This window comes from Enoplosus armatus, chromosome 12 (genome assembly GCF_043641665.1).
Source record: "Enoplosus armatus isolate fEnoArm2 chromosome 12, fEnoArm2.hap1, whole genome shotgun sequence".
In the NCBI taxonomy this organism is placed as follows: domain Eukaryota; kingdom Metazoa; phylum Chordata; class Actinopteri; order Centrarchiformes; family Enoplosidae; genus Enoplosus; species Enoplosus armatus.
The window spans coordinates 24,169,197-24,192,787 of NC_092191.1; the positions used below are offsets into that span (position 1 = coordinate 24,169,197).

General features: G+C 43.4%; 2 protein-coding genes across 2 annotated transcripts; one reads left to right on the forward strand and one right to left on the reverse strand.

Annotated features, from left to right (window-relative positions):
• The first annotated feature begins 4,143 nt into the window (after positions 1-4,143).
• On the forward strand, positions 4,144-10,912 carry cdk1 (cyclin dependent kinase 1). The gene is made up of 8 exons (XM_070915526.1): positions 4,144-4,184; positions 4,929-4,970; positions 5,145-5,301; positions 5,626-5,749; positions 6,828-6,998; positions 7,184-7,347; positions 8,494-8,635; positions 10,617-10,912. The coding sequence occupies exons 2-8, from the start codon at positions 4,934-4,936 to the stop codon at positions 10,731-10,733; spliced, it is 912 nt and encodes a 303-aa protein (XP_070771627.1). The 5' UTR covers positions 4,144-4,184; positions 4,929-4,933; the 3' UTR covers positions 10,734-10,912.
• A 2,258-nt stretch (positions 10,913-13,170) lies between these two features.
• Positions 13,171-22,989, reverse strand: ctu2 (cytosolic thiouridylase subunit 2 homolog (S. pombe)). The gene is made up of 13 exons (XM_070916090.1): positions 22,930-22,989; positions 21,975-22,035; positions 21,736-21,845; positions 21,402-21,643; positions 21,001-21,136; positions 20,675-20,806; positions 17,740-17,831; positions 17,411-17,508; positions 15,693-15,791; positions 15,138-15,246; positions 14,058-14,124; positions 13,889-13,947; positions 13,171-13,735 (listed from the first exon to the last, which is right to left on the reverse strand). Exons 1-13 carry the CDS (start codon positions 22,948-22,950, stop codon positions 13,675-13,677), a joined length of 1,287 nt encoding a protein of 428 aa, XP_070772191.1. The 5' UTR covers positions 22,951-22,989; the 3' UTR covers positions 13,171-13,674.
• Between the last annotated feature and the right edge of the window lie 602 nt (positions 22,990-23,591).

Genomic DNA, 23,591 nt, shown 5'->3' on the forward strand with positions numbered 1-23,591 from the left:
CTGGAAAGCTAATGGCAGGAGTTCCATGAAATAAATTCCCCAAGAATATTCATGTTTCCCAGAGGATGAATTGTAATCACCAAATGTTCTAACCTAGACACTAGAAATCAATCAAATGGGCAGATTGTCATGAAATTTACTTGAGTTTTACTGAGATTTATTCTTCTCCGAGGATAACCTCTCGACACTTTGGCCACTCCGTGATCTTCCCTTCAGCGCCAACCTCAGGCCAAAACATCAACTTTGCATACCCAAAAATGTAACTGGTGGATTGCCATAATGTTGCCCAATCGCATTCATGTTCCCAAAGAGATCCTTTTGATTTCAATGCTTCTATGACCTTTTTCTCAAGCACCACCCATCAGGACAGCCAGACTTCTCTGGTGAGGAATAGCAAAGTTATTATTGTGGGGTTTTTTTGTCCTGTCTTTCAACTTGTGGGGCCGCTAGCAGGGTTTTAGATGTTTGGCGGCAGAAGCACTACATGTTATTGGCAGCGCTAAAAAGAGTGATGCAAGGTCAAAGTTAATGCAGAGATGAGCTAATTAAAAACAATGAGCTGCGAGTGTCGTGCACTACCTATATATAAACTACTGATACCGTGAGCATTTATTTCAGCTTTATATATTCCAGAGAAGCCTCGAGACAAAACTAATCGTATTAACCCGAGTATTTCATTATCACATCTTCCATTAACACACAATAAACCGTCAAGTAGTGAGGTGTATCTGGTTTCTTGACTTTACTGTGATCTTGTTTAGAATTCACTTAAAAACATGTCACAATATTTTTGAAATATTTTCATAGGCTAAAAACTCATTATATTTCTCTGTCACTCAGTGTTCGATATATACAATGTTTTTATTTTTCATACATGTTGCAGTAGGTTCAAGGTGCTTTTTTTCTCACGTGGTATCAGACTGTTTGAATTGTATTTTGCCCATGGGTCTGTTCATTGTTAGGGTGTTCAAAACGCACGCCCACTATCAGAATGACCACATTAAACACATGTGGCACTGACTTTATGGCACCTCTATTACTGTCTGTGAGCAAAAACACAGCAACAGAGTTATCAGCTAATTGTGCAAGTTTACTGCCGTCTGACGAGCGGCCCGAGACTTTTTTGATGGAAGGCTAATGATATGGTGGACTGGAGTAGAATTACAGCAGTGTAAAAAAAACAAAAACTGTTCATATACTCAGTATATTCAGTATGAGGTAGTGCCCTGCTCTTTGTGTTGTACATGCTAGATGTTGGGCTTTTCACTAAAAATAACGTATAAATGTTGGTGGGTTTTAGTTCTTAGGGTCTCAGGGCCTCATTATTTGCTGACTCCATGCTGAATCCCATCCAGAAATCAACTAGTAGGTTATTGTGACATTAGAGTTGCTGGCACTTCACAGTTATTACCAGTCGTTACTGTTTAGATACTGCTGTGGACACAAACCAGAACTTTGAGCAGGTCTACGATGTCTCCTTGGAAAGTCAGGCATCAGAATCTGAGCATGAGGTCAGCTTTGTTTTCCAAACCCAGTATTGATCTTAATATGCGTTGAGCCAAGAACGATATTAGAGAAGTGATGGGCTTGAGACCAGAGTTCTGCCTTGCATGTAAACACAGTCAGTGTTTGCTACATGCTTTTGACTAGAGATACTGGACATAATGCATCAACCTGTCAATATTCAAGTCTGATCTTTGAAGAAAAGTCCTCTTTTTATTGTTACTTCCTTCATGTGATGTGTTCCCTCTTGAAACAGTTGGGGCGAGACACAGTGACGGATCGGAAAGGCAGGATTGTTGAAAACTCGATACACCCACTAGTGCAGCATAAAGTCACCACTGAAAAACATACTGTTTTCTACCATGTGGCAAGTTTTCCATTCCAGTCAGGAAACATGGTAACAGTTCACTCATCAACTTACTTGCTTGTGCTCAGTATTACAATTGAGTCCATGGTGCAACTTAACACAAGACATGTTTTAACTAAGTCCAGTTTCACTTTTTAAAAGAGGGGTTGAATGTGCCTGAGATATCCATTACACGTATGTCAAAGTAGAACCAGGAAGGAGCTCTCCGTTTTTGGGTATTGATTCAAACGGTCACCTTTCTTAAAAACTAGGTCGATCTTACCTTCAAACTCGGTGTGTGTCAGTTCCCTCTTTGTCGTTCCTTAAAAGCAGTGTCATGTCTGTGCGGAAAATGTTTATGCTCGTTTCAAAGACAGAATTATATACCTACTTGCACTGCGCATGGAAAACTACTGGAATTACATAATATTAAAGGACATTTTGCTCTGTCATATTAAATAGCATATTCTTTTTTTTTTCTTGCAATCTTTTATTTTTATAATAATACATACAAGATTTTTGTTGTGTGTGGATTTTACTTAAAATATGTGACTAGGCTACCTAAAATCTGGAAGATGCAAAGGCTCCTTGTGGAGGCGCAGAGTGGATGACTGGACTGGGACACACTGGGCTTCTCGGAGGCCAGTTCTTTGGTGAAGCACAGTAACAAAAACGCATATTGTCTCTGTTCGACCGTGTATCTCATACAGGACATGCACATTTTACTGCTCCAAGTCTTTCTTTTAGGTCGCACTTGTTGATTAAGGCATGCTTTTTGTACATATGTAAATAGGAAAAGTTTCGACAGATGAATCCCACTTAGTCTGCTGTTAAATTATTGCTCATTTAGATGTTGTTTGTACGTCTCTTACAGCACTTGGATCTTACTGTATTTCTAAGGAGGTTTTATTTATTCTTTTCTTTTTTAAAGTTTTTTTAAGCCTTTAAGGGGGTTTGATAAATGAGGGCTGCTGTTATTCTGAAGCAGATGTGAGTTTTAAATCACAAAACTGATATCTCATGATTTTCGGGCTGGAAAGGTTTAATGTTAATAGTCAGTAATCACTAATAAAACACTTAGACAAATACATACAACTATATTGTTCCATTCATTTAAGAATTTGTGTGGTTGTAACTTATATGTACATGTTCAAATTGAATAAATCCAGGTTTGGGGCTGTAAGGTCAGCTACATGCAGCTCAACTCAACAAGCCGTCTCTCACTCGTCTTCATTTACAGCTAAACGTGGTATTTTCACGTAAAAAAAAGGGTGTTCTTATTTGTCTTTTTCCACCACATTCGAGGAATCAACAGAAAAAAAATAATCTAAATGGTACTTTTCATTCTTTTGGCAGTGTACATTTTAAAGAAATTACTACACCAGACGTTTTCTTGTGAATTGCTGTTTTCTATTGTTAGAAACACACACACACACACACACACAAACACACAAATGTTCTGTAAGCCCAACAGATTTGGTTACAAAGAGAGATGAGATATTTCCTTGTGAATGTCCAGTTAAAACTGTTTCATTCATAACAAAGAGTAATTTAACACTTCAGTGCTCCAGCAGTGCTGTTCAACACTGATGCCTAACCATCACATCTCATCAGCTTGGGTGTCTTCAGTATTGTAGACTCTATTCGACCAGCCTGGTTCATGTGTTTTTTCAGTGTTTCTTTCTGCCTGTCTAAATAACCTGAAATATGTTGCTGTGCTTTTCTGTCCATATTCTAAAACGACTGGATAACGTTATAACTGCACGTTAGTCCAATTTGAGCAAAAAAAAGACAAAGACAAAACAACTATGACAGTAGACACAAATCCTTGAACATGAGGAAAGAAAAGCCCAGTATTATGTATCAGCTTTTCAGACAGTGTGGAGAAAGAAGTTAGCCTGGAACAGATTGAGCAATGACGATGAATTAAGGCATCACTTTAATAGGTGAAATAAAAAGATACATGCTTGATCATGGATGTACACATGCATCCATGCCGTGCTGTCCCTCCGCAAAACACCCTACCAGTTGAAACGCCACCGATAGAATAAATGCTTTTCGGATATACTGTAGATTAAATAGAGAAGGTGATCCCTGCCTGGAAGACAAAACCCGGGACATAGATGTTGGTCCCTTCACGTCGGCGCGTTCTCTCCCGCTCAGACCACATGACAGCCTTCCGTTGCCTGATTGGCGGTTTTGAAACACATCGTGTGAGCTCATTGGTCTGTTTTGAACCGCTGCTGTACTGCGGTGAATTCAAAAGAGTCTGTCAGCATTCCAGCGGCAGTCACTGCACAGAGAGTACATACGACACGAAGCGAAGGGCAGCCAGGTAATTATTATTCAACTTTACACAGTTTAAATATGAATTAAATGATTTGTCAGGGTAGGTGAAAACGTAGACCATTCAATATGGACAGAAAGTGGGTCAGATGCCACTAGAATATCAATAGAAGGTGACGTTAGCCTTGGCTATTTAGCATTAGCAACGTTAACGCTGGTGACCTTAACTTGCTCGCCTAGCATGAAGAAAACGGCAACTTTAACGGCTGGGCAACAAGTTTATACCCTTGCCGTCTATTAACGTTACTGTCGAAACATTAGTTAACAGTTAACAACGGATGCTAAAAGGAATATGTAAACGTAGACATGAGCCACCGAAAATCTATAACGTTAGCTTCAATAACTTACAGCATTATACAGGAAAGGTAACTTGCAACGTTAATTTGCTTCGGTGTCACAGTTACCAATACGAGCTTGCTATCTTTAAGTGGAAGCCTATGACTCGCTGCTGTAAGTTGTTGAATGAACAGTTAGTTATATGATGTGCCTAATTCAAGCTGTTAATTATGTCTATGCAAGTTGACGTCACGTTACCCTTTCACGGCCTTGTTAGTTTTTAGACCACATTTTACATTGGAAGTAAAATAGGCCCCTTTTAACTTTAATGTCATTAACTAGAATGTGCCAATAATAAAATGTAAGTTTGTAATAAAAAGGCAAGCATTAGCTGAAGCGACTGGAAACTAGTGATAGTTGTTGAAATAACACTCTTGACATTTTTTTTTTCTTTCAGGCAAAATGGAAGACTACTTGAAAATAGAGAAAATTGGTGAAGGTTGGTTTTGTCTTCTCTTCTTCTTCTAAATTATTCGAACATATTGCTGCAAATGTTATGCTGCCGAAATGATGGCAGGTTTTGGCTTTAAGGAAATAAAGTTACCTTGTCAAATTGCACTTTGGCTCTGCTTAATACAATCAGAATTACTTTGGTAACTTGTTGTTCTTGCAGGTACCTATGGGGTAGTGTATAAGGGCAGGCACAAGGCCACAGGGCAGGTAGTGGCTATGAAGAAGATCCGTCTGGAGAGTGAGGAAGAGGGGGTTCCCAGCACTGCTGTCAGAGAGGTCTCTCTGCTTCAAGAGCTGAAGCATCCCAACGTTGTAAGGTACACTCGTTTTGGTGTGGAGGCTTTTTGGTCATGCTAAACAATGTCACCAACTTATTTTAGAAATCACAAGAAGACCTCAATGTGCAGCAGCGTATATTGCCATCTGGTAAAGTAGCCCTGCGTGAAATGCTATCTTTGTGAATCCTATAATGGTCAGGTTTTGTTGACACTGTGTAGATTCCACTCAATCTGCAAGTATAAAGTATCTGCTCAGTTACAGAACAACAAAAATACTATGTTGGGTCTTTTTTCCAATTATGAAAACAAAGTACACACACAAACACACACACTTACCCAGTACTACTTGTGTGTGCATCCCAGACTCCTGGATGTCCTAATGCAGGAGTCTCGTCTCTACCTCATCTTCGAGTTCCTGTCCATGGACCTAAAGAAGTACCTGGACTCCATCCCCTCTGGCCAGTACATGGACCCTATGCTGGTCAAGGTAATTGTGTTTCTGATTCATAGACACTCTCAGTAGTCAATCTTGGGGATCTTATGTCTGTTTATGTGTGACACCTGTAGTACAGCAGTCTGTTTTGGTTTTGAATTGGATTAAGGAACGTGGTCACCTAAACTTCTTGAACAGTAACACCAGTCATGTGCTTTAACTTTGGGGAGGCGGCTTGGCTGTTGTGCCCAGATAGTCAGACTTTTTCAAAGCCTACACATAAGGCTTTACATTCCAAAAAAGGGAATATTCTAATGTTTTCATAATTATTCTTGAAATGTGATGTGCTGGTAAAGTCTGTTAGATAAAATGTTTGGCAGTAAAACCAAGAAGTCCTACTGTAAATCTGAAATGATCTAAATGTCAATTTTTGGTCTGCAATGATTCCAGCTCAACAGGCCATTTCTTTACCGCAATTAAGTCTTTGCTGCCACAAAATGTAATTCGCACATGAATTCAGAACAGCCTGTTGTAGGCAGTTGCTTGCTAACAGGTTAGCTATAACAGTCAACTATGTTTTTGTTTATATTACACTTTCAAACACATCAAAACGGAGAAAAAAATAAACAAAAGTAAAAAAAAAAATACTATTTCAAAAACTGTTCAATGTGCAGCAAAGATTGATGGCATGATGCTTCATGCGTGCTGGTTGTCACAGTAACACCTTTTTCTGGTGCATGAGGTTTCCAGGTTCACAGGACAGTCAGAAATGGCAACTCAGCAAGCATTTGATGTATTTGTTGCTGTAATTGTGATGAGCGTGGTATTGCCATTTTTGGGGTACAGCTGACACTGACTTTTCATACCAATCTCATAATTTGAAGTAAAGCTGAAACGATTAGCTGATTAAAAAACAACCTTCTTTATTACCATCCTTTTTGAGTCTATAGTGGAAGGGGGAGGTGCTATTAAGAAAAATCTATGAAGCGGTGTTCAGGTTTAAAACAAAGTTTGGGAGCCACTGCTCTTCAAACAGATGTGTTTCCTCCCACTTGTCTTGTTCTGCCCATTAACAGTTTCACAACTCTAAACATGTGTCCATCTCCATGCTCACCCTTCACTACCTTGTTAGAGCTACCTTTACCAGATCCTGGAGGGAATTTACTTCTGTCACTGTCGCCGAGTCCTTCACCGGGACCTGAAACCCCAGAACCTCCTGATCGACAACAAGGGAGTTATCAAACTGGCGGACTTTGGTCTAGCTCGGGCCTTTGGCGTTCCTGTCAGGGTCTACACCCACGAGGTGAGAATCCATTCACACATCACTGGGATTTGTGGACTAAAACTGCTGTGACACAGAGGTTAGAGGTAGAGGATCACCAACACTGAGTGGAAGATGTTTTAAGGGGATATTTGATTACTGCCAACAAACAAAAAGGCTCTAAAATGTCCACTGAGCTGAATGAACCCAAGTGTGTGTGTTCCCAGGTTGTAACTCTTTGGTACCGGGCTCCAGAGGTCCTCTTGGGTTCACCCAGATACTCAACCCCTGTCGACGTTTGGAGCACTGGGACCATCTTTGCTGAACTCGCCACCAAGAAGCCTCTGTTCCATGGAGACTCGGAGATAGACCAGCTCTTCAGGATCTTCAGGTAGATGCACCAGAGCATACCTACATGCATTTGGTAGAACCCTCGTCAGTTGTTCAACTCCACATGTGAATGAAAGCATGGAAAGTAGTGAAATAGCTGTTGATACAAGAGATCAGTCAACTCAGGCTACAGAGAAGAATGTAAATATATGTAGTATACAGGTAGCCCTGTTTTCTGATTTTTAAAAATGGCCAAACAGTAAGGCATTCATAGTGTTATCATCCTGTTAACAACCACCACACGTTTGTATTTGATTGATGAGTTTGGTAGTGATGCATTTACAGCAACACACTTGAGATATGTTTTATTATTACAGATATGGTCAGGTTGGGTAAAGAAGATTGGCCAATTAAATCCAATGACTGATTTAGACAGTGTTTTTAAAACACTTTTTTCCACACACAATGAAGCGACAACACAGTCGCGTTCTTTGTATTTACTGTTGTGATGCTGATGTTTGAGTTGGCCGGAATGAATGAATGAATGAATAAAAAGGAGACTTGCGGAGGTGGAAAAAGACTGCAGAATCTCCACAGTGATGATCTGCTGAGAGTTTGGCGGTTATTCATATCTGCTTTAGTGTGCAACTGCCATAAAACCAGCAGCAAATCAGCTTTTGTTTCTCGTGTTCACTCACTTAGTTCTGTCATCATCACTCCTCCTCTCTCTCTTCCTGCAAACCCCTCCCTGAAAGTTCCTGAGCTATCAAAAAGCACTATTTTCTTTAAATTCTACACCTGAAACCATCACACAGGAACTACATCTATGCCTTGTTTCCACTGCATGATAACGCTTGATTCGCTGGGAACCATTTGTTTTTGGGCTGAGCCGACACTAACCGAGAATCAAGAACACCATCCCTTCGATGTCCTCCGTTGTTGCTAAGAATGGAGCTAAGAATCCCGCCTACATTCAGGGGGTACTGTTTGCAGTGGAAAACTAAATCGAGATAAGTACCTGGTACCAAAAGTCGAGCCGAGCTGTACCATGCATTGGAAATTAGGCTTTAGTCCCCGGTTCCTCTGGTCATAACTCTGGTTTAGTTCTTGAGGTTCTTGGTCCACCTGGGACAGTTCCTGCGGTGGAAATGACCTGTAACCTGCAGTTCCCTCTCTGAATACTCCTGTCTGTTTCTGCTCTTTCCAGGACTCTGGGAACCCCAAACAATGACGTGTGGCCTGATGTAGAGAGCCTACCCGACTACAAAAACACCTTCCCTAAATGGAAATCTGGCAACCTGTCATCAATGGTGAAAAACCTGGATAAGAATGGCCTGGACCTGCTGGCGGTAAGGACTAGGGCTGAACCATTCATTCTTAGCATCATAATTCTGACTTTTTCTGACACCCAAGGGTTCGTTTTGAACTCACACGGTTGTCCCTTGTAAAGTCACGTCTAATTGTCATTTCACTGACAATGTATGAAATCACCTCTAAACCTCGTCTTGTGTCTGAACACAGTTCGGGTTTTATGTTTGGGAGGGTGTTTTTTTTTGTTTTTGTTTTGTTTCCTCCCCAGATTCCATCAAATTCTGGGCTCTTGTGCACCGGATGGCTTTTATGAACACAATCACGATTGACTCAATTGTCAATAATGAACTAAACCAATCGATGTTTTTTAAAATGCCACTGGTTTGATTGACATTCTGCCTAAATTTACAAACTGCACACATGGTCGATGGGTAAGTGTGAATATTCTGTAATGTGTTGTTTTTTTTTTTATGGAGTAACCTGCAAATATTTGCCCTTAACAGTCAATGGGAGTACTGGGGAAGGCAACTAACGCTAGTGCTAACTTGGTTTGTAGTAAAATACAACCGTTAGCGACGGATACCCACAGGCGGCGACAACAATGTTGTCCTCCATTTCTGATGATCAGTGACGTCGGGAGAATCTCAACGCTGAAAGGCTTTTGCGGCACATTTTGTGTTCAGACAGCTATTTGCATCTTTGCATATATTCGTGTCGCGCAAACAAAAAGTTGCGTTTGGTCTGAACATGCCTTTTTTGCGGTTGAGGGTAGTCGGGATACTCTCAATGATGAACTTGTAGAGGTTGGAGTGTCCTGGAGGTCCATGTTGAGCCTCCTCAACCTGCGGAGGAAGAGGAGCCGTTGCGTTGCGCTGTCTTTGTGGTGATGTTGGTGTGGCGAGTCCAGGTCAGGTCCTCGCTGAGGTGAACCCAGAAGGAACCTGAAGCTGTGATGATGGTGATGTGACCTGCCTCTCTCCCTGTCACTTCCTGTAGTCCACAATTAGCTGTTTTGTTTGTTTTTCTGATGTTGAGATGGGGGTTGTTCAGTTCAGGATCCAATCAGAGTCCCAGGTCTCTGAGCTTGATGAGGCGCTTGGCGGGCACAATGGTATTGAATCAACTAGTCAATGAACGGCATTCTTACATATGTGGTCCAGCTGGGAGAGGGCGTGTGGAGGGCTAGGGCGATGGGGATGACCTGTTGATCTGTTTGGCATGTAAGCAAACTGCAGTGGGTCCAGTGATTAAGGAGAAGAGGTGATGAAGGTTTTGACTAACCGCTCAAAGCACTTCATGATGAGGGTTTCGGGTCTTTTTGGGGGGGGATGGGGACAATGGACAACAAGATCTCTGTCCTTCTGTGTCCACCTCCTCCTCTCACCTAGCACACCACATTGTGTGTGGGTGTGTGTGGTGTGTGTGTAATACTTTTTTGTAGTTGAGGATTTACACAATGCATTCCTTCCAATGACTGGGTCACTTGTGCACTTGACAGCAACAACAAATGTATACACTGTTGTGAGAAAATGAACTATAGATTTGAGAATGGCTTTGGCACTACCGTCAGATGACTGCAATTCTGAAAACACAGAAAAACGGTAAAAAAATTAAGGCTGCAACTAATGATTCTTTTCATTATCGAATAATCTTCCCATTATTGTCACGATTCATTGTTTTTAGTACCTGCTTCTTTTGTCTGACCAACAGTCCAAAACCCAAAGACTCTTCATTTACCGTCATAAACGACAAAGAAAAGCACCAAATCCTCACATTTAACAAGCTGGAACCAGCAAGCGTTTGACATTTTATCATCAAAACTAATTTTCATTGGATCGATTAATCGAGTAATTGTTGCAGCTCGAGGTAAAATAAAGGAATGGGAATCGCAGTCAGCAATTAGCATCTTTCAGACTCACTATAAATCAGGTTGTAACCACCTTTCAATGTTACTACACATAAAATATCTTGAATGACACTGCCTCCTTTTTGCTACTGTTTTGTCCCCCCCCCTTTCAGAAAATGTTGACCTACAATCCTCCCAAGAGGATCTCGGCGCGCGAGGCCATGACTCACCCTTACTTTGACGACTTGGACAAATCCACCCTGCCTGCTGCCAGCATCAACAAAATCTGAAACGCATACATGACCTTCCATACAAACACATTCATATAACCATTGTGAATTATCATTCTGTAAATATTTGTGTGTGAAAATTGTTGTAGACCTTTTGTTTTTTTTTTTGGTGAGGTTTTTGTCTTTCAACAATGTCTTTTCAATAAACCAGCACTTTCTGTGATTCTCTAAACTTTAAACTTAGTGTTTTATAACGTTTTTATGTCTTTTTTTTTTTTTTTTTTTCTACACAAGAGTTTGCTCTTTGTGTGTTTTTGGCAGGCCTCACTGCAGTAATTATTTCCATTAAGTCCCTGAATGATTCGGTGTGCTGCATCAGAAAAGCTGTAATAATGCCAGAGTCCAGAAAAATGTACATGAACACATACAGCGTGAGGACGCCACAACAAACGCAAGCAACATGCCACCTTTCACTATGGGCTGCCCCCCAGAACCATTTCATTACACACAGGATCCGTCATTGGCTGTGATGGAGGAACTCAAGATCTTCATCCTCCTCATCTGAGACGAGAACAAGCAAGTCGACCCCCCCCCCCCCACTGTGTGCTTTATCTGCTGTATGCTGACCTGATGAGGATGCTACAGTAGGAATATGTGGTAGTGGGTATGGATCGTTAATGATCCACTTGTACACGCCCTTCTGTGACTAAAATAATTATCTGACATCCAATTACTATTGAATTTGGCTGAATGGGTACTGTATAAATGTGCTGTTAAAAACATTACACAGTACAAACATGAACTGCCTGTAACAAACACTGTCCCAGTTGCATATTTATACTGTAGGAACTAATTCTAAAAGAATGTAATGTACACGCTTCCAAAGCAAGACAAATGTATATATATATATACACATATACACCGATCAGGCGAAGTGAATATTCAATTCAATTCAATTCAATTTTATTTATATAGCGCCAAATCACAACAAAGTCATCTCATGACACTTTACAAAATAGAGCAGGTCTAGACCGACTCTTTATAATAATAACACTGATTATCTCTTTATCATGGCACCTGGGATATATTAGTCAACAAATGAACATTTTGTCTTCAAAGTTGATGTGTTAGAAGCAGGAAAAATGGGCAAGCGTAAGGATTTGAGCAAGTTTGACAAGGGCCAAATTGTGATGGCTAGATGACTGGGTCAGAGCATCTCCAAAACTGCAGCTCTTGTGGGGTGTTCCCGGTCTGCAGTGGTCAGTATCTATCAAAAGTGCCAAGGTCATGAGCCAAGGCTCACTGATGCACGTGGGGAGCGAAGGCTGGCCCGGGTGGTCCGATCCAACAGACGAGCTACTGTTGCTCAAGTTGCCAAATAAGTTAATGCTGGTTCTGATAGAAAGGTGTCAGAAAACACAGTGCATCGCAGTTTGATGCGTATGGGGCTGCATAGCCGCAGACCAGTCAGGGTGCCCATGCTGACCCCTGTCCACCGCCGAAAGTGCCAACAATGGGCACGTGAGCATCAGAACTGGACCACGGAGCAATGGAAGAAGGTGGCCTGGTGTGATGAATCACGTTTTCTTTTACATCACGTGGATGGCCGGGTGCGTGTGCGTCGCTTACCTGGGGAACACATGGCACCAGGATGCACTATGGGAAGAAGGCAAGCCGGCGGAGGCAGTGTGATGCTTTGGGCAATGTTCTGCTGGGAAACCTTGGGTCCTGCCATCCATGTGGATGTTACTTTGACACGTACCACCTACCTAAGCATTGTTGCAGACCATGTACACCCTTTCATGGAAACGATATTCCCTGATGGCTGTGGCCTCTTTCAGCAGGATAATGCGTCCTGCCACAAAGCAAAAAAGGTTCAGGAACAACGAGTTTGAGGTGTTGACTTGGCCTCCAAATTCCCCAGATCTCAATCCAATCGAGCATCTGTGGGATGTGCTGGACAAACAAGTCCGATCCATGGAGGCCCCACCTCGCAATTTACAGGACTTAAAGGATCTGCTGCTAACATCTTGATGCCAGATACCACAGCACACCATCAGGGGTCTAGTGGAGGGTCAGGGTTGTCTTGGCAGCAAAAGGGGGACCAACACAATATTAGGCAGGTATATATATATATATATATATGCACATCAGAGCACTGAATAATGAGACACGCTGAGGATCTCTGTCTGCCTGTGTGCTGGCTGAGTGGCTGCATGTCACACGACATCCTCAGTCCCAACCACACTGGCCAGGTTTGGATAACTCCTACTGTTTAATCCATCCAGTGCATCCAGAACATATGGGTTGGCACTCTATAGTATTTTGTGTTAAGGAAGGTGTGCTCTAAAAATCAGTCTCCATACATAACCACTGTGTCTTCTTTGAGGTACGAAACATGGTGTGGTACACAGCACCGCAGAAAATAAGCTCACTGTTGTCCTCTGCATTAAGGGGTTACCAGACGGTTTTGAATGAGTCAACAGCACAGAAAGAATGCATTTTAATGGCTTGTGAGCAACTTTAAGTTTATTATAACAGCAATAACAAATACAACATCTCAGTGTCAAACTGATCTGTTATCAGACACAAAATAAAATGCAGGCTTGTCCAGCAAAAAAAAAAAAAAAAAAGTTGAACTAGGCTTAACTTTGGCTGCTGTGCAACACGCTGCAGTGACCAATCACATACATTTGAGTGCAGATTCCTGGTGGATTACTTTGTAATGGGAACGCTATGTTTCTACTGTCTGACCTTGTGACTGACATGACAAAAGATAAAAAGAGTTGCTGCTGTGATCATTAGAAACCTCTGTACGGTGTTTTGGGTGATAGATCAACCTTCAAACTCATTGATCTGTAAGTTCAACTGGACATTCTGGATATATTTCACGTCTCAGCGGCACAACGCAGGCAAACCTGCAGGTTGAAATGAGTATAATTGTGATGCACATTTTGTCAGAGTGGACTGCATTCAGCTTCACTTCCGTTTCTCCTCTCCTTTAATCGCCTTCATCACCGTCATTCAGCAGGAACTCACTGATCTCCTCTCTCATGTGAGACCTGCACAACAAAACACAGGCTCATAGAATCTAGGTATTCATACTGGGCTGACACGGGCCGACAAATGCATTCAAAAACGAGAACAGCACTATTTTATGTTTTACAACTGATCAGCGGTTGTGATGTTTGACATTAACCAACCGCTCTCCTCACCTCCTCCGCCTCCTCTGAGCCTCTGACAGGATGTACTGAGGAAGACGCTCCACTGATGACTGGAAGGAAAAAAAAGAGGCCATGATTTATTTAGATCTTGGATGAACAACAAACATGCAAGTTTAGATTGTATGTGGAAATCATGACGACGTTCCTGCGTTTCACTCACCATGTCTTTGATGGTCAGCTGACAGCTGTAACACAACAGGCTCTTCAGATCGTTTGTCTCTGGTACTCTGTAATACAACAACACACCGTGAAGATGATGACAGTTTACTGGTCTGCCATACAGCAGATAATAGGGTTTATTTAGTCATTTAAGCAAGGTAAGTTGGTAACTCGCTGTTTACACTTGACACCCAAAATATACAGTAACTAATGATGAGAACGCAGACGCAAACCTGCAAAACCCACCACATTCCCATCAGCCTCAGCTGCACTTTCTGTTTACAAATGTTAGCATGCTAAACTAAACTAAGATTGTGAACATGTTAACATTATGCTGCTGCACCTCAGCATGTTAGCATCAGCATGATGAACAAACATCAGTGTGATTTGAACTACATTCTAACATCAGCATGTTAGCATGTAGTTCAAATCACACTGATGTTTGTTCAAGTGTTCATTTTTCTGATAAGTTTGCTTTTAATTAGTTATTTAATGCTATAAAAACGGGGGGGAAAACACCGGATTGACAGCTGAAATTGACTGTGGTGTGATCGCGATTGGGTCGGGCGGGACCCTGATGCCCCGGCTCCACCCACCAATCTCCCTATCTGGGATATTTTAGCTTCATTTTTGCACAGTGGGAGGAAGTGGGGACGCGTCGGCCATCTTTATATACAGCCTATGGTACGGCCTCACAGAGCAGCTAGCTTGAGCTAATGAGCGAATGGAGGCAAAGGTGAGACATCTGACACAGTCTTTAAAAAAGGGACCGATCATGTCTTTTTGATTTTGGGGTGAACAGTCCCTTTAAAGATGACAAATACCAGTGGTTCTGACAATCAAAGAAGGGCAACACCTTATCATACACCATGCAGAGATGAGTAACCTTTTCCGCTAATTGACTTAAGAGAGGGAAACTGTATGAATAAAAGACAGTATGATGGCCGAGATCCTGAGTCCCATGCAGAGTGATGCGTTGGAATTTGCTTGTTGACATATCTTTGCCCGTTACGTGCGATTTACAGGACGACACGAGATTAATCACTGCCCAAATCAAGAGAAATTAATCGTGAACGCTTACTTGGCAGAAGAACAGCAGCCTCCACCACTTGCTGCTGTCCCACAATCCTCTCCTCCACCAGAGGAACAGCACTGTCCAGGGGGGGCAGTTGATTCTGGCTCCACTGGAGCTTTAACGGAAACACAAGAGACAGATTTATGAACGCCTAACAACTCAATAGTGGACTTCTACTGCACTGCCTGGTGTTACACTGTATTTTCCCACTGCAGGGTCCCAAAGGCCCAAACACATCATGTGACCTCAGCTGGAGAAGGTTTCTGCCTGTGACTGTGCTGTTATACAAACGCAGCGCTGAAATACACACAAGTATCCGACTCAAATTACATTTCAGAACTGAGCTAAGCCTCTAAAGAAGCTTTAATGCTAATCCGTATTACTGTGCTGACGACATGTGCACATATTCCTGAACTTTCTCCGCATCCTGTTGGAAAAGGACTGCAAATGAAAACACTCAAAGTTAAAATGGCCGCTTCATGGAGAGACAACGGCTACAAGAAATATGGGAGGCATGAGTGGAGGTGAACTGTACTCGTTGATCGGGAGAGTATGCTGTACCTGGCTTTTGTCTGGCGATCTCAGCACTGACAGCACCAGGAGATTTAGTCTGGGAAAGCTGCTCTGAGATCAGTGTGGCCTTGAAGGCGGAAGCATTCTCTGAAGAAAAAAAAGAAAGAAGAGGGAGACAAAGGCCGAGAGGGAAAAAGAAGGGGCAGAGGACAAACTCATCAAGGGCTTCATGTGGGATAAAGAATAATTCTATCAGTCAGATGTGTTTTTTCCGTAGCACTTTCTGTATTAAAACATGTGCCCTTTCTCTGTACATCAGTGATTCAGGATCTGTGAACACCCTCTCCCTGAATCTTTTGCTCAAAGCAGTTGCAGTCTCTTCGGTAGCATGACTTGGAGGTGTTTGATGTATGCATACTTTGGATCCTGTTAAGACAGCAATAGGTCAAAGGCCTTCTGGAGGATTTGTGGGGTGAAAATTGTGCTGGGAGGTTAAGCAAGTGCTCTGTAGAGGTCTGGTACAAGTTATTTGTCATTATTTTCTGTGATAACATGGGTGTCTCTTATCGTTACTATCATAGACTGTATATAAAGATGGACGACGCGACAGCTTCCCAAAAGTGAAGCCAAAACATCTCGATTGTTAGCAGCTGGATTCACATAATCACGACAGATCACGCGAGAATCCATCTTGCCAGGCTTCAAGTTACGTATCTGTGGCCCAAACCACAGTGGTTCAAGCCATTCAGCATCACATGAGGATCTGCTGGCACCTACGGGCGTAGCTTAGGTGTGACGGCAGCGAGAAGCGAGAAGCGAGAGCCTTTTACAAGTTTTGAATTCTGGAAGAATCCTCTATCGACATGCTAACTCATAGCTAGCTACGTCACTTGCTGGCTTCCAAAGCTCCTCAGCTTGTTGTTGTGTTTCCTCTTCAGTGCGATCGGATTGGTTGAAGTTAGCCTATGATAGACAAATGCTTCATCCAATCACCTTCCAAGTCATTTTTTTTTTAAAGTGCCCTTTTCCAAACAGTTTTCCAAGGACGACTTCTCAGATGGTTCTGTAACAAACCATCTGGTGCATCGGGTTGATAACTTACAGCTCCACATTGGGAAAAACTAAGGACATCAACTTCAGGACTGGGGAAGGAGGGAAACTACTTCTTAAAAAGAGGTTAAATCTCTGCGAACATTAAATGGGACAGCACTGTTTACGAAATCAGCTCATTATATTTTTTATGCATGGGGTGAGGCGAACTTTTGCTAACAGTTTGGTCTGACTACTGCAGAAACAAAAGTTTACGCGATCAGTAAACGGTAAAATGAGGCCGATACCTGGAATTACAGACGTGAACACAGCGAGTGAAACTTTAACTCCAAACCACAGAGATTAAAAGGTAGAAGCTACAAAAGAACTGAGAGCTGACCACAGAGCAGTCAAAAGACACAGCTAAGAGGAGGAGGCCGTCACGGGTTGGGCGCTACCCAAGCAGGACCACATCAGGTTGGCTCGGTTGGCTCCTCTGCTATGAGTCTAAGTGCTCTTAGAGAACTTCCTGAGGCTATTCCACTCTCGAATGGTTAAGCTTCAGCACAATAATCTTTTATTTGAATAGGATTTTGTGTATTTTTGTACATTTTATTATTGCTGTGTTGGATGTTTATTGTAATGGCAGTAACGTTAAACTCAGCTCCTTGTTCAAAAGGCCCTGCATGTATTCATGTTTCTTCTAAAAGCTCTTGCAGCAGTCTATTAGCACTCACCAACAGCAGTATCCAGGGCGCACATACAGAGCAGACATCTGTCACAGTGGTCCGCTGTGGTGGAGCTCTTACATGCTGTCTGCAGCTTCTCACTGGTCCTACAGGACACACAGTAGGCTTTTTAAATGACCTTCTGGCGAGTTTCCAAAGCTGCTTTGTGTGTATGTGTGTTTGTGTGTGTGTAGAAAACACACATTATTTGAAAAAGCAGGCTGTAAATGTCCAGCATCCATTATCCAAAAGATGCTCTGTCAAAGGCCCTCACGTCAGAGTGAGTACTTCAGCTCAATCCATGTTTATCTGCGTGATGTTCGTAGTCTCCTACTGACCTGTAGATGGTGCTGACAGTCGAGGGGAAGTCTGCCTGCAGTTTAGTGACGAAGCTCTCGGTCAGGCGCTGGATACTGGCCTTGTCGGTCGTCTATGGGACAGACACAAACGCACCCTGAACGCAACAGTCTGGGGATGTGCATGTGGAATCACAGTCACTTGTCCATGCAGTAACAGGGGCATATTTATGTCTGTAGGATTACACAAACTCAAAGGCATTAAAAAAGGTCCCATATTCTGCTCATTTCAGCTTTATATTTTTATTCTGGGACTCCACTAGAGCAGCTTTACATGATTCACAGTTCAAAAGAAGTCCTCCTTTATCTTCTCCTGGCCCTTTCTGCAGCCCCTCAGTTCCCCCCTCTGTTTTAAACAAGCCGTTTTAGACAAACTGAACAACCTCCAAAAACTTGAAGAGTGGTCAAATCCCTGTACTTGGTGGGAGTGCTGTGCCTGGAGCAGATGACCTACTGGGGGGCGTGGCTAAGGGCGGTGACTGTATAGTTGTGACATCACAACCTTACAGAAGTCCTGACGGCTCGTTTAAAAGGCACAGTGTCTGAATACGGGCTGTGTGCATTTCTCTGTGGACTGAGCGTTTTGATACTTTCACAGTACTTATACAGCACCGAGACCTGCTTTATAATCAAACAAGAGATGGAGATCTCACTTTCTACAATATGGGACCTTTAAATCAATCGACAGTATTCCATAGTGCCCACTGGTACCACCAAGATTTGGGGCAGCTATAGCAAGACAGGGGCCTGTCTCATAGAGCAGGATTAGAGAGATAGCCAGCTAACTTTGGGATTAACCCTAACCCGAGCCCTGGCATTAAAATGGTTAATTCCCTGCCACATAAAACAGTAAATAACATATGTAGGCTATGTTAATTTTATGACATTTATTTTTAAAAAAGACGAACATATCCAGATCCTAGGTGTCCTAGAGGTGAAGCGTACCTATACCTATACTATACTAGTTCTGCTTGCTGGATCCGTTAAAACCACGGACTTTGAAAACACCCGCAGTTAGCGGAAGGGGAGGAGAATGGCGACCCAGCAGCCTACATCAGGTGAGTCAGACAAGATATAACAGGAAGCGGAATTCACCAACAAATAGCGTTAAATGGTGAAACCGATGCGAAAATGTATCAGTGGATTCACTGTTAGAAGCAGGGCAGCGTCCCTCACACTCATTCATTAAATTAAGGCTTCAAAAAAAAATTTAAAATGTAATGTAAAAGTGTGTATGTAATCTCTTCAAGAGACAAAACCCGCGAAAAGCTGCTGGACCAGACTCCATCTCCCCATCCTGCCTGAAGCGCTGCGCCGATCAGCTGTCTCCGGTGTTCACGGACATCTTCAACACCTCACTGGAGACATGCCACGTGCCAGCCTGCTTCAAGGCCTCCACCATCATCCCCGTCCCCAAAAAAACAGGGCCCACAGGATTAAATGACTACAGACCCGTCGCCCTGACCTCTGTGGTCATGAAATCATTTGAACGCCTGGTCCTGTCCCACCTCAAATCCATTACCGACCCTCTGCTGGACCCCCTGCAGTTCGCCTACAGAGCCAACAGGTCCGTAGACGACGCTGTCAACTTGGCTCTACACTTCATCCTCCAGCACCTGGACTCCGCAGGATCCTATGCCAGGATCCTGTTTGTGGACTTCAGCTCTGCCTTCAACACGATCGTCCCGGCTCTTCTTCAGGACAAGCTCTCCCAGCTGAACGTGCCTGACCCCACCTGCAGGTGGATCACAGATTTCCTGTCTGACAGGAAGCAGCACGTGAAGCTGGGGAAACACGTCTCAGACTCGCGGACGATCAGCACCGGCTCCCCTCAAGGCTGCGTTCTTTCTCCTCTACTCTTCTCCCTGTACACCAACAGCTGCACCTCCAGTCACCAGTCCGTCAAGCTCCTGAAGTTCGCGGACGACACCACCCTCATCGGACTCATCTCTGGAGAGGATGAGTCTGCCTACAGGTGGGAGATTGACCATCTGGTGACCTGGTGCAACAACAACAACCTGGAGCTTAACGCTTCAAAGACAGTGGAGATGGTTGTAGACTTCAGGAAGAGCGCAGCCCCACCCGCCCCCATCACCCTGTGTGACTCTTCAGTGGACACTGTGGAGTCCTTCCGTTTCCTGGGCTCCATCATCAGCCAGGACCTCCGGTGGGAGCTGAACATCAGCTCCCTCATCAAGAAAGCCCAACAGAGGATGTACTTCCTGAGGCAGCTGAGGAAGTTTAACCTGCCACAAACAATGCTGGTTCACATCTACACTGCCATCATAGAGTCCATCCTCACCTCCTCCATCACCGTCTGGTACGCTGCTGCCTCCACCAAGGACAGACGCAGACTGCAGCGTATCATCCGCTCTGCAGAGAGGGTGATCGGCTGCAACCTCCCATCTCTTCAGGACCTGTACTCCTCCAGGACCCTGAGGAGAGCAGGGAAGATCGCTGCCGACCCCTCCCACCCCGGACACCATCTGTTCGACCCCCTCCCCTCTGGCAGGAGGCTGCGGTCCATCAGGACCAAAACCTCCCGCCACAAAAACAGTTTCTTCCCCTCTGCAGTCAACCTGATGAACTTACATTGACCCCCCCCCCCGAACACAAACACTACTTATACGTTATATTAACGTACATCACCCCTGTCCCCCCTGCGTTACATTAACGCACCCACCCCCTACTGGACACTTTACCTGGACACTTTACTTTATTCTGGTCACTGCACTGTTGTTATTTATCTTATCTTATTTCTATTTTTATTCTTATTCTTATTTTAGATTTTATATTCTACTTATTTGTTATCAAAACAATAGCACCTTCAGACCACAGCAAATTCCTTGTAATGTATGTTACTTGGCAATAAACAGTTTCTGATTCTGATTCTGATTCTCTCTTCATTCCCTCTCACCTTAGTGTCCAGGCTTGGTATGAACACAGAGGGCACGTTGAACATGCGGTTGTAGTAAGCTATTTCTTTGGCTGAGTAGTCCCTCATCGGCCTCACTAATATTATGTCACCATATCTGGAGTCTGCGAAACCCTGTTAACACAAACACACACAAATGCAATATTAACATTATTTGTGGAAGTCAGATTTGCCTCCATAGAGAAACTTTCAATCGCATATCCAATATCATCATGATACACTCTAAAGAAGGAGGAGAGGAAAGAAAACATTCTGATTTGTAGGCTGACTACAGGAGGCTTGCGTCTCTGTCCATCATCTATACGCACCGTGTCCTGAGCCAGCTGTGCTCCCCTGCCCAGTGATATACTGGTGAGCAGTTTAACAGCCAGTCTGGTGCAGTTGTCTCCCAGCATCAGTTTACTGTAGCCTTCAGTGCGAGCTGTGTGCACCAGCAGATGCTGCCTTTAAAGAGAACACACGCAGAGCGGTTTGAGAGCGGGCAACTCTAAAAAAAATGTAAAAAAATACAGACTTGACATTCTCAACATGACTTTGACGTGTTTTAATCAACATCATAATCCTCACAATAAGGTGAGGGCCACCAAGCGCACCAAGCACAAAAAGAATGAGAGGTCATCTTGACGTCTCATCTTCAATTGTTTCATCATACATGTCACGACAATGGAGGCGCGTGTCAGGTACTGCAGAGGGGCCCCTCTGGTCTGACCTTAATGTGTTTAGCAGGTCTTCTCTGGCCGTCAGCGTCTTCACAGAGCCGATCAGCTGCTGCAGTAACTGCGTGCGGGACTCCTGAACATCAGGCCGTAGCGTTTCCTCCTGTCCCTGTGGTGTCAAACAGCTGCTGCCGTCGGCCTGAATGTAGTGATCCACAGCCGCTTTGTAGGCGCTGGCTGGTCGCTCTGAAGGTGATGGGGCCGCCACCACAGCTGAACTGGGAAGGTCCAGAACCTGAGAAGTGCAAAAGGGGCTTTAGACTCAACCTGAATTTCATGTAACAGACTGCTGAGATTTAGCACACCCCTCCTGCGTCCACTACTGACCTGCTCCAGAGGTACGATGTGGAAGGGGAAACCAGTGGCTTTGAGCACAGCCTGCACCTCAGCCACCGTCCTTCGTCTCTCCTCCACACATTGACCCACAGCGCCACCCTCTGGGAACAAAGACGCAGTCAGTGTAAAATGTTTCAGCCAGAATCATTTCAGAAATGACAAAATTCTTCCCACCAAAAATGAAAATGATTGCCCTCCGTTAAAAGGGCGATACTCTGAATTTAACTTACCGTCAATGTAGACGATGCCAGGTAAGAATCTCAACTTCTTGTGAGCATTCTGACTCAAACCCTGAGAACGAAAAAGGTTTTTGGCTGCATTAATAATATTAAAACAAAAACAAGGAAACAAGGTTATATTGTATCAACAGGTTTATACAGAATCTCGATTTTATCATCTATTAGATCATTTAATGTTAGGGAAACAGGGCCAAGGTTTTTGGTTCTTTGGCCCATGAGTGAAAATCATCCATTTGTCCTCATACATTAAGTCGCTGGTGCTCCATGCTGACATTTCAGTGTTGAATGATACATGCTGCACAAAAGCCATTCACGTTTTAGTTTAGAGCTTTTCTCAAATCTCATTGTGGCTGCACTGGAGACGGTGGCAGTAACATAACCTGGTCAACTGTTGACACCAACAGCATGTTTATCGGACGTCTGCGTGAGTTTTGGGGTGTCTATAGATTTAAGAGTGTTGCAGGGATGACGTATTCTTGTAGGCAAACCTTGAAGTTAGCATCGCCTTGTTTCCCTCAACTAAAAGCGAGGGAACAGGAAGTGTAAAAATGCAAACTCATTTCTGGGTTTTAGGACCCATTCCTGCAGCACTCTATTACTTATTAAAACACATTTCTCATAACATTTTTTAGCCCTGCCTAGTGGACCCTAGAGGCTGAAAAGTTCATTACAGCCCAAGAAAAGGAACGCGTTAGACAGAACAAACAACAAACAGGTGATTTTGCTGCTGCAGAGCTAGAGGTAATCTGACTTGTTGTTCATCTTGCTCTAATACGCATGGCCCTTAGCTGTCATTCAACAAGAAGCATGTGCAGTTAAAAGTATGCAGCACCAGAGCCAAACATTCACCAGAGACGCATGGATTATTGTAGTTTCTATCATCTTCTATGTTCTGTTCATGGTGACTACATAGAGACGGATGGACTGAGAGACAAAACAGGTGCACCTCTTGGACTTGACTGAGCATTGAGCAGGAAGAAGGGCCTCCAGATACAGCCAGCAGCACCTACAACCAGAGTAGACACCCACACATATGGAGCAGTTGCAAATATACACATCACATCTTTAGTTTATGCAAATGATTCTGTGTGTAAAACAAATCCAGAAAAATGAATTGCAGTGAGTTATTTGGTTATGTTTTGTCAGAGAATTAAGTATTTGGAGTGTACCAATAAAGCACACAGCTCACCTTCTCTCCGGGGAAGATGATCCTGTTTTTGCCCAGCATGGCTCTGAACTTATGAATGAAGTACTCCTTGAAACAGCCCCTAACACAAACAGGGAGATTAGCTGAACAAAGTCAGTAAAACACAGCAAATGTCTTCTCAAACCATGTAAACACTGTAAGATAATCAACACAGCGAGATAAATGTATCTAGGCGTTCTTCCTGATGCTGGCCCCGTTCCCCCGGACCTGGGCATTCGCAGTCGACCGACTGAGAACCAGACTAACCCCCCAGCATGTGGACACGTTGCTATTTCTGAATAAAAACCAGTAGACAAGCTGTCCGCGAGTCAGGACTGAGGTAGGCCTGGCCTGTTTATTTTATTGCAGGACTAATTGAGGTCTGAAATGTTTTCCGTTTTGTTAACCAGTCGGCTGCTTTT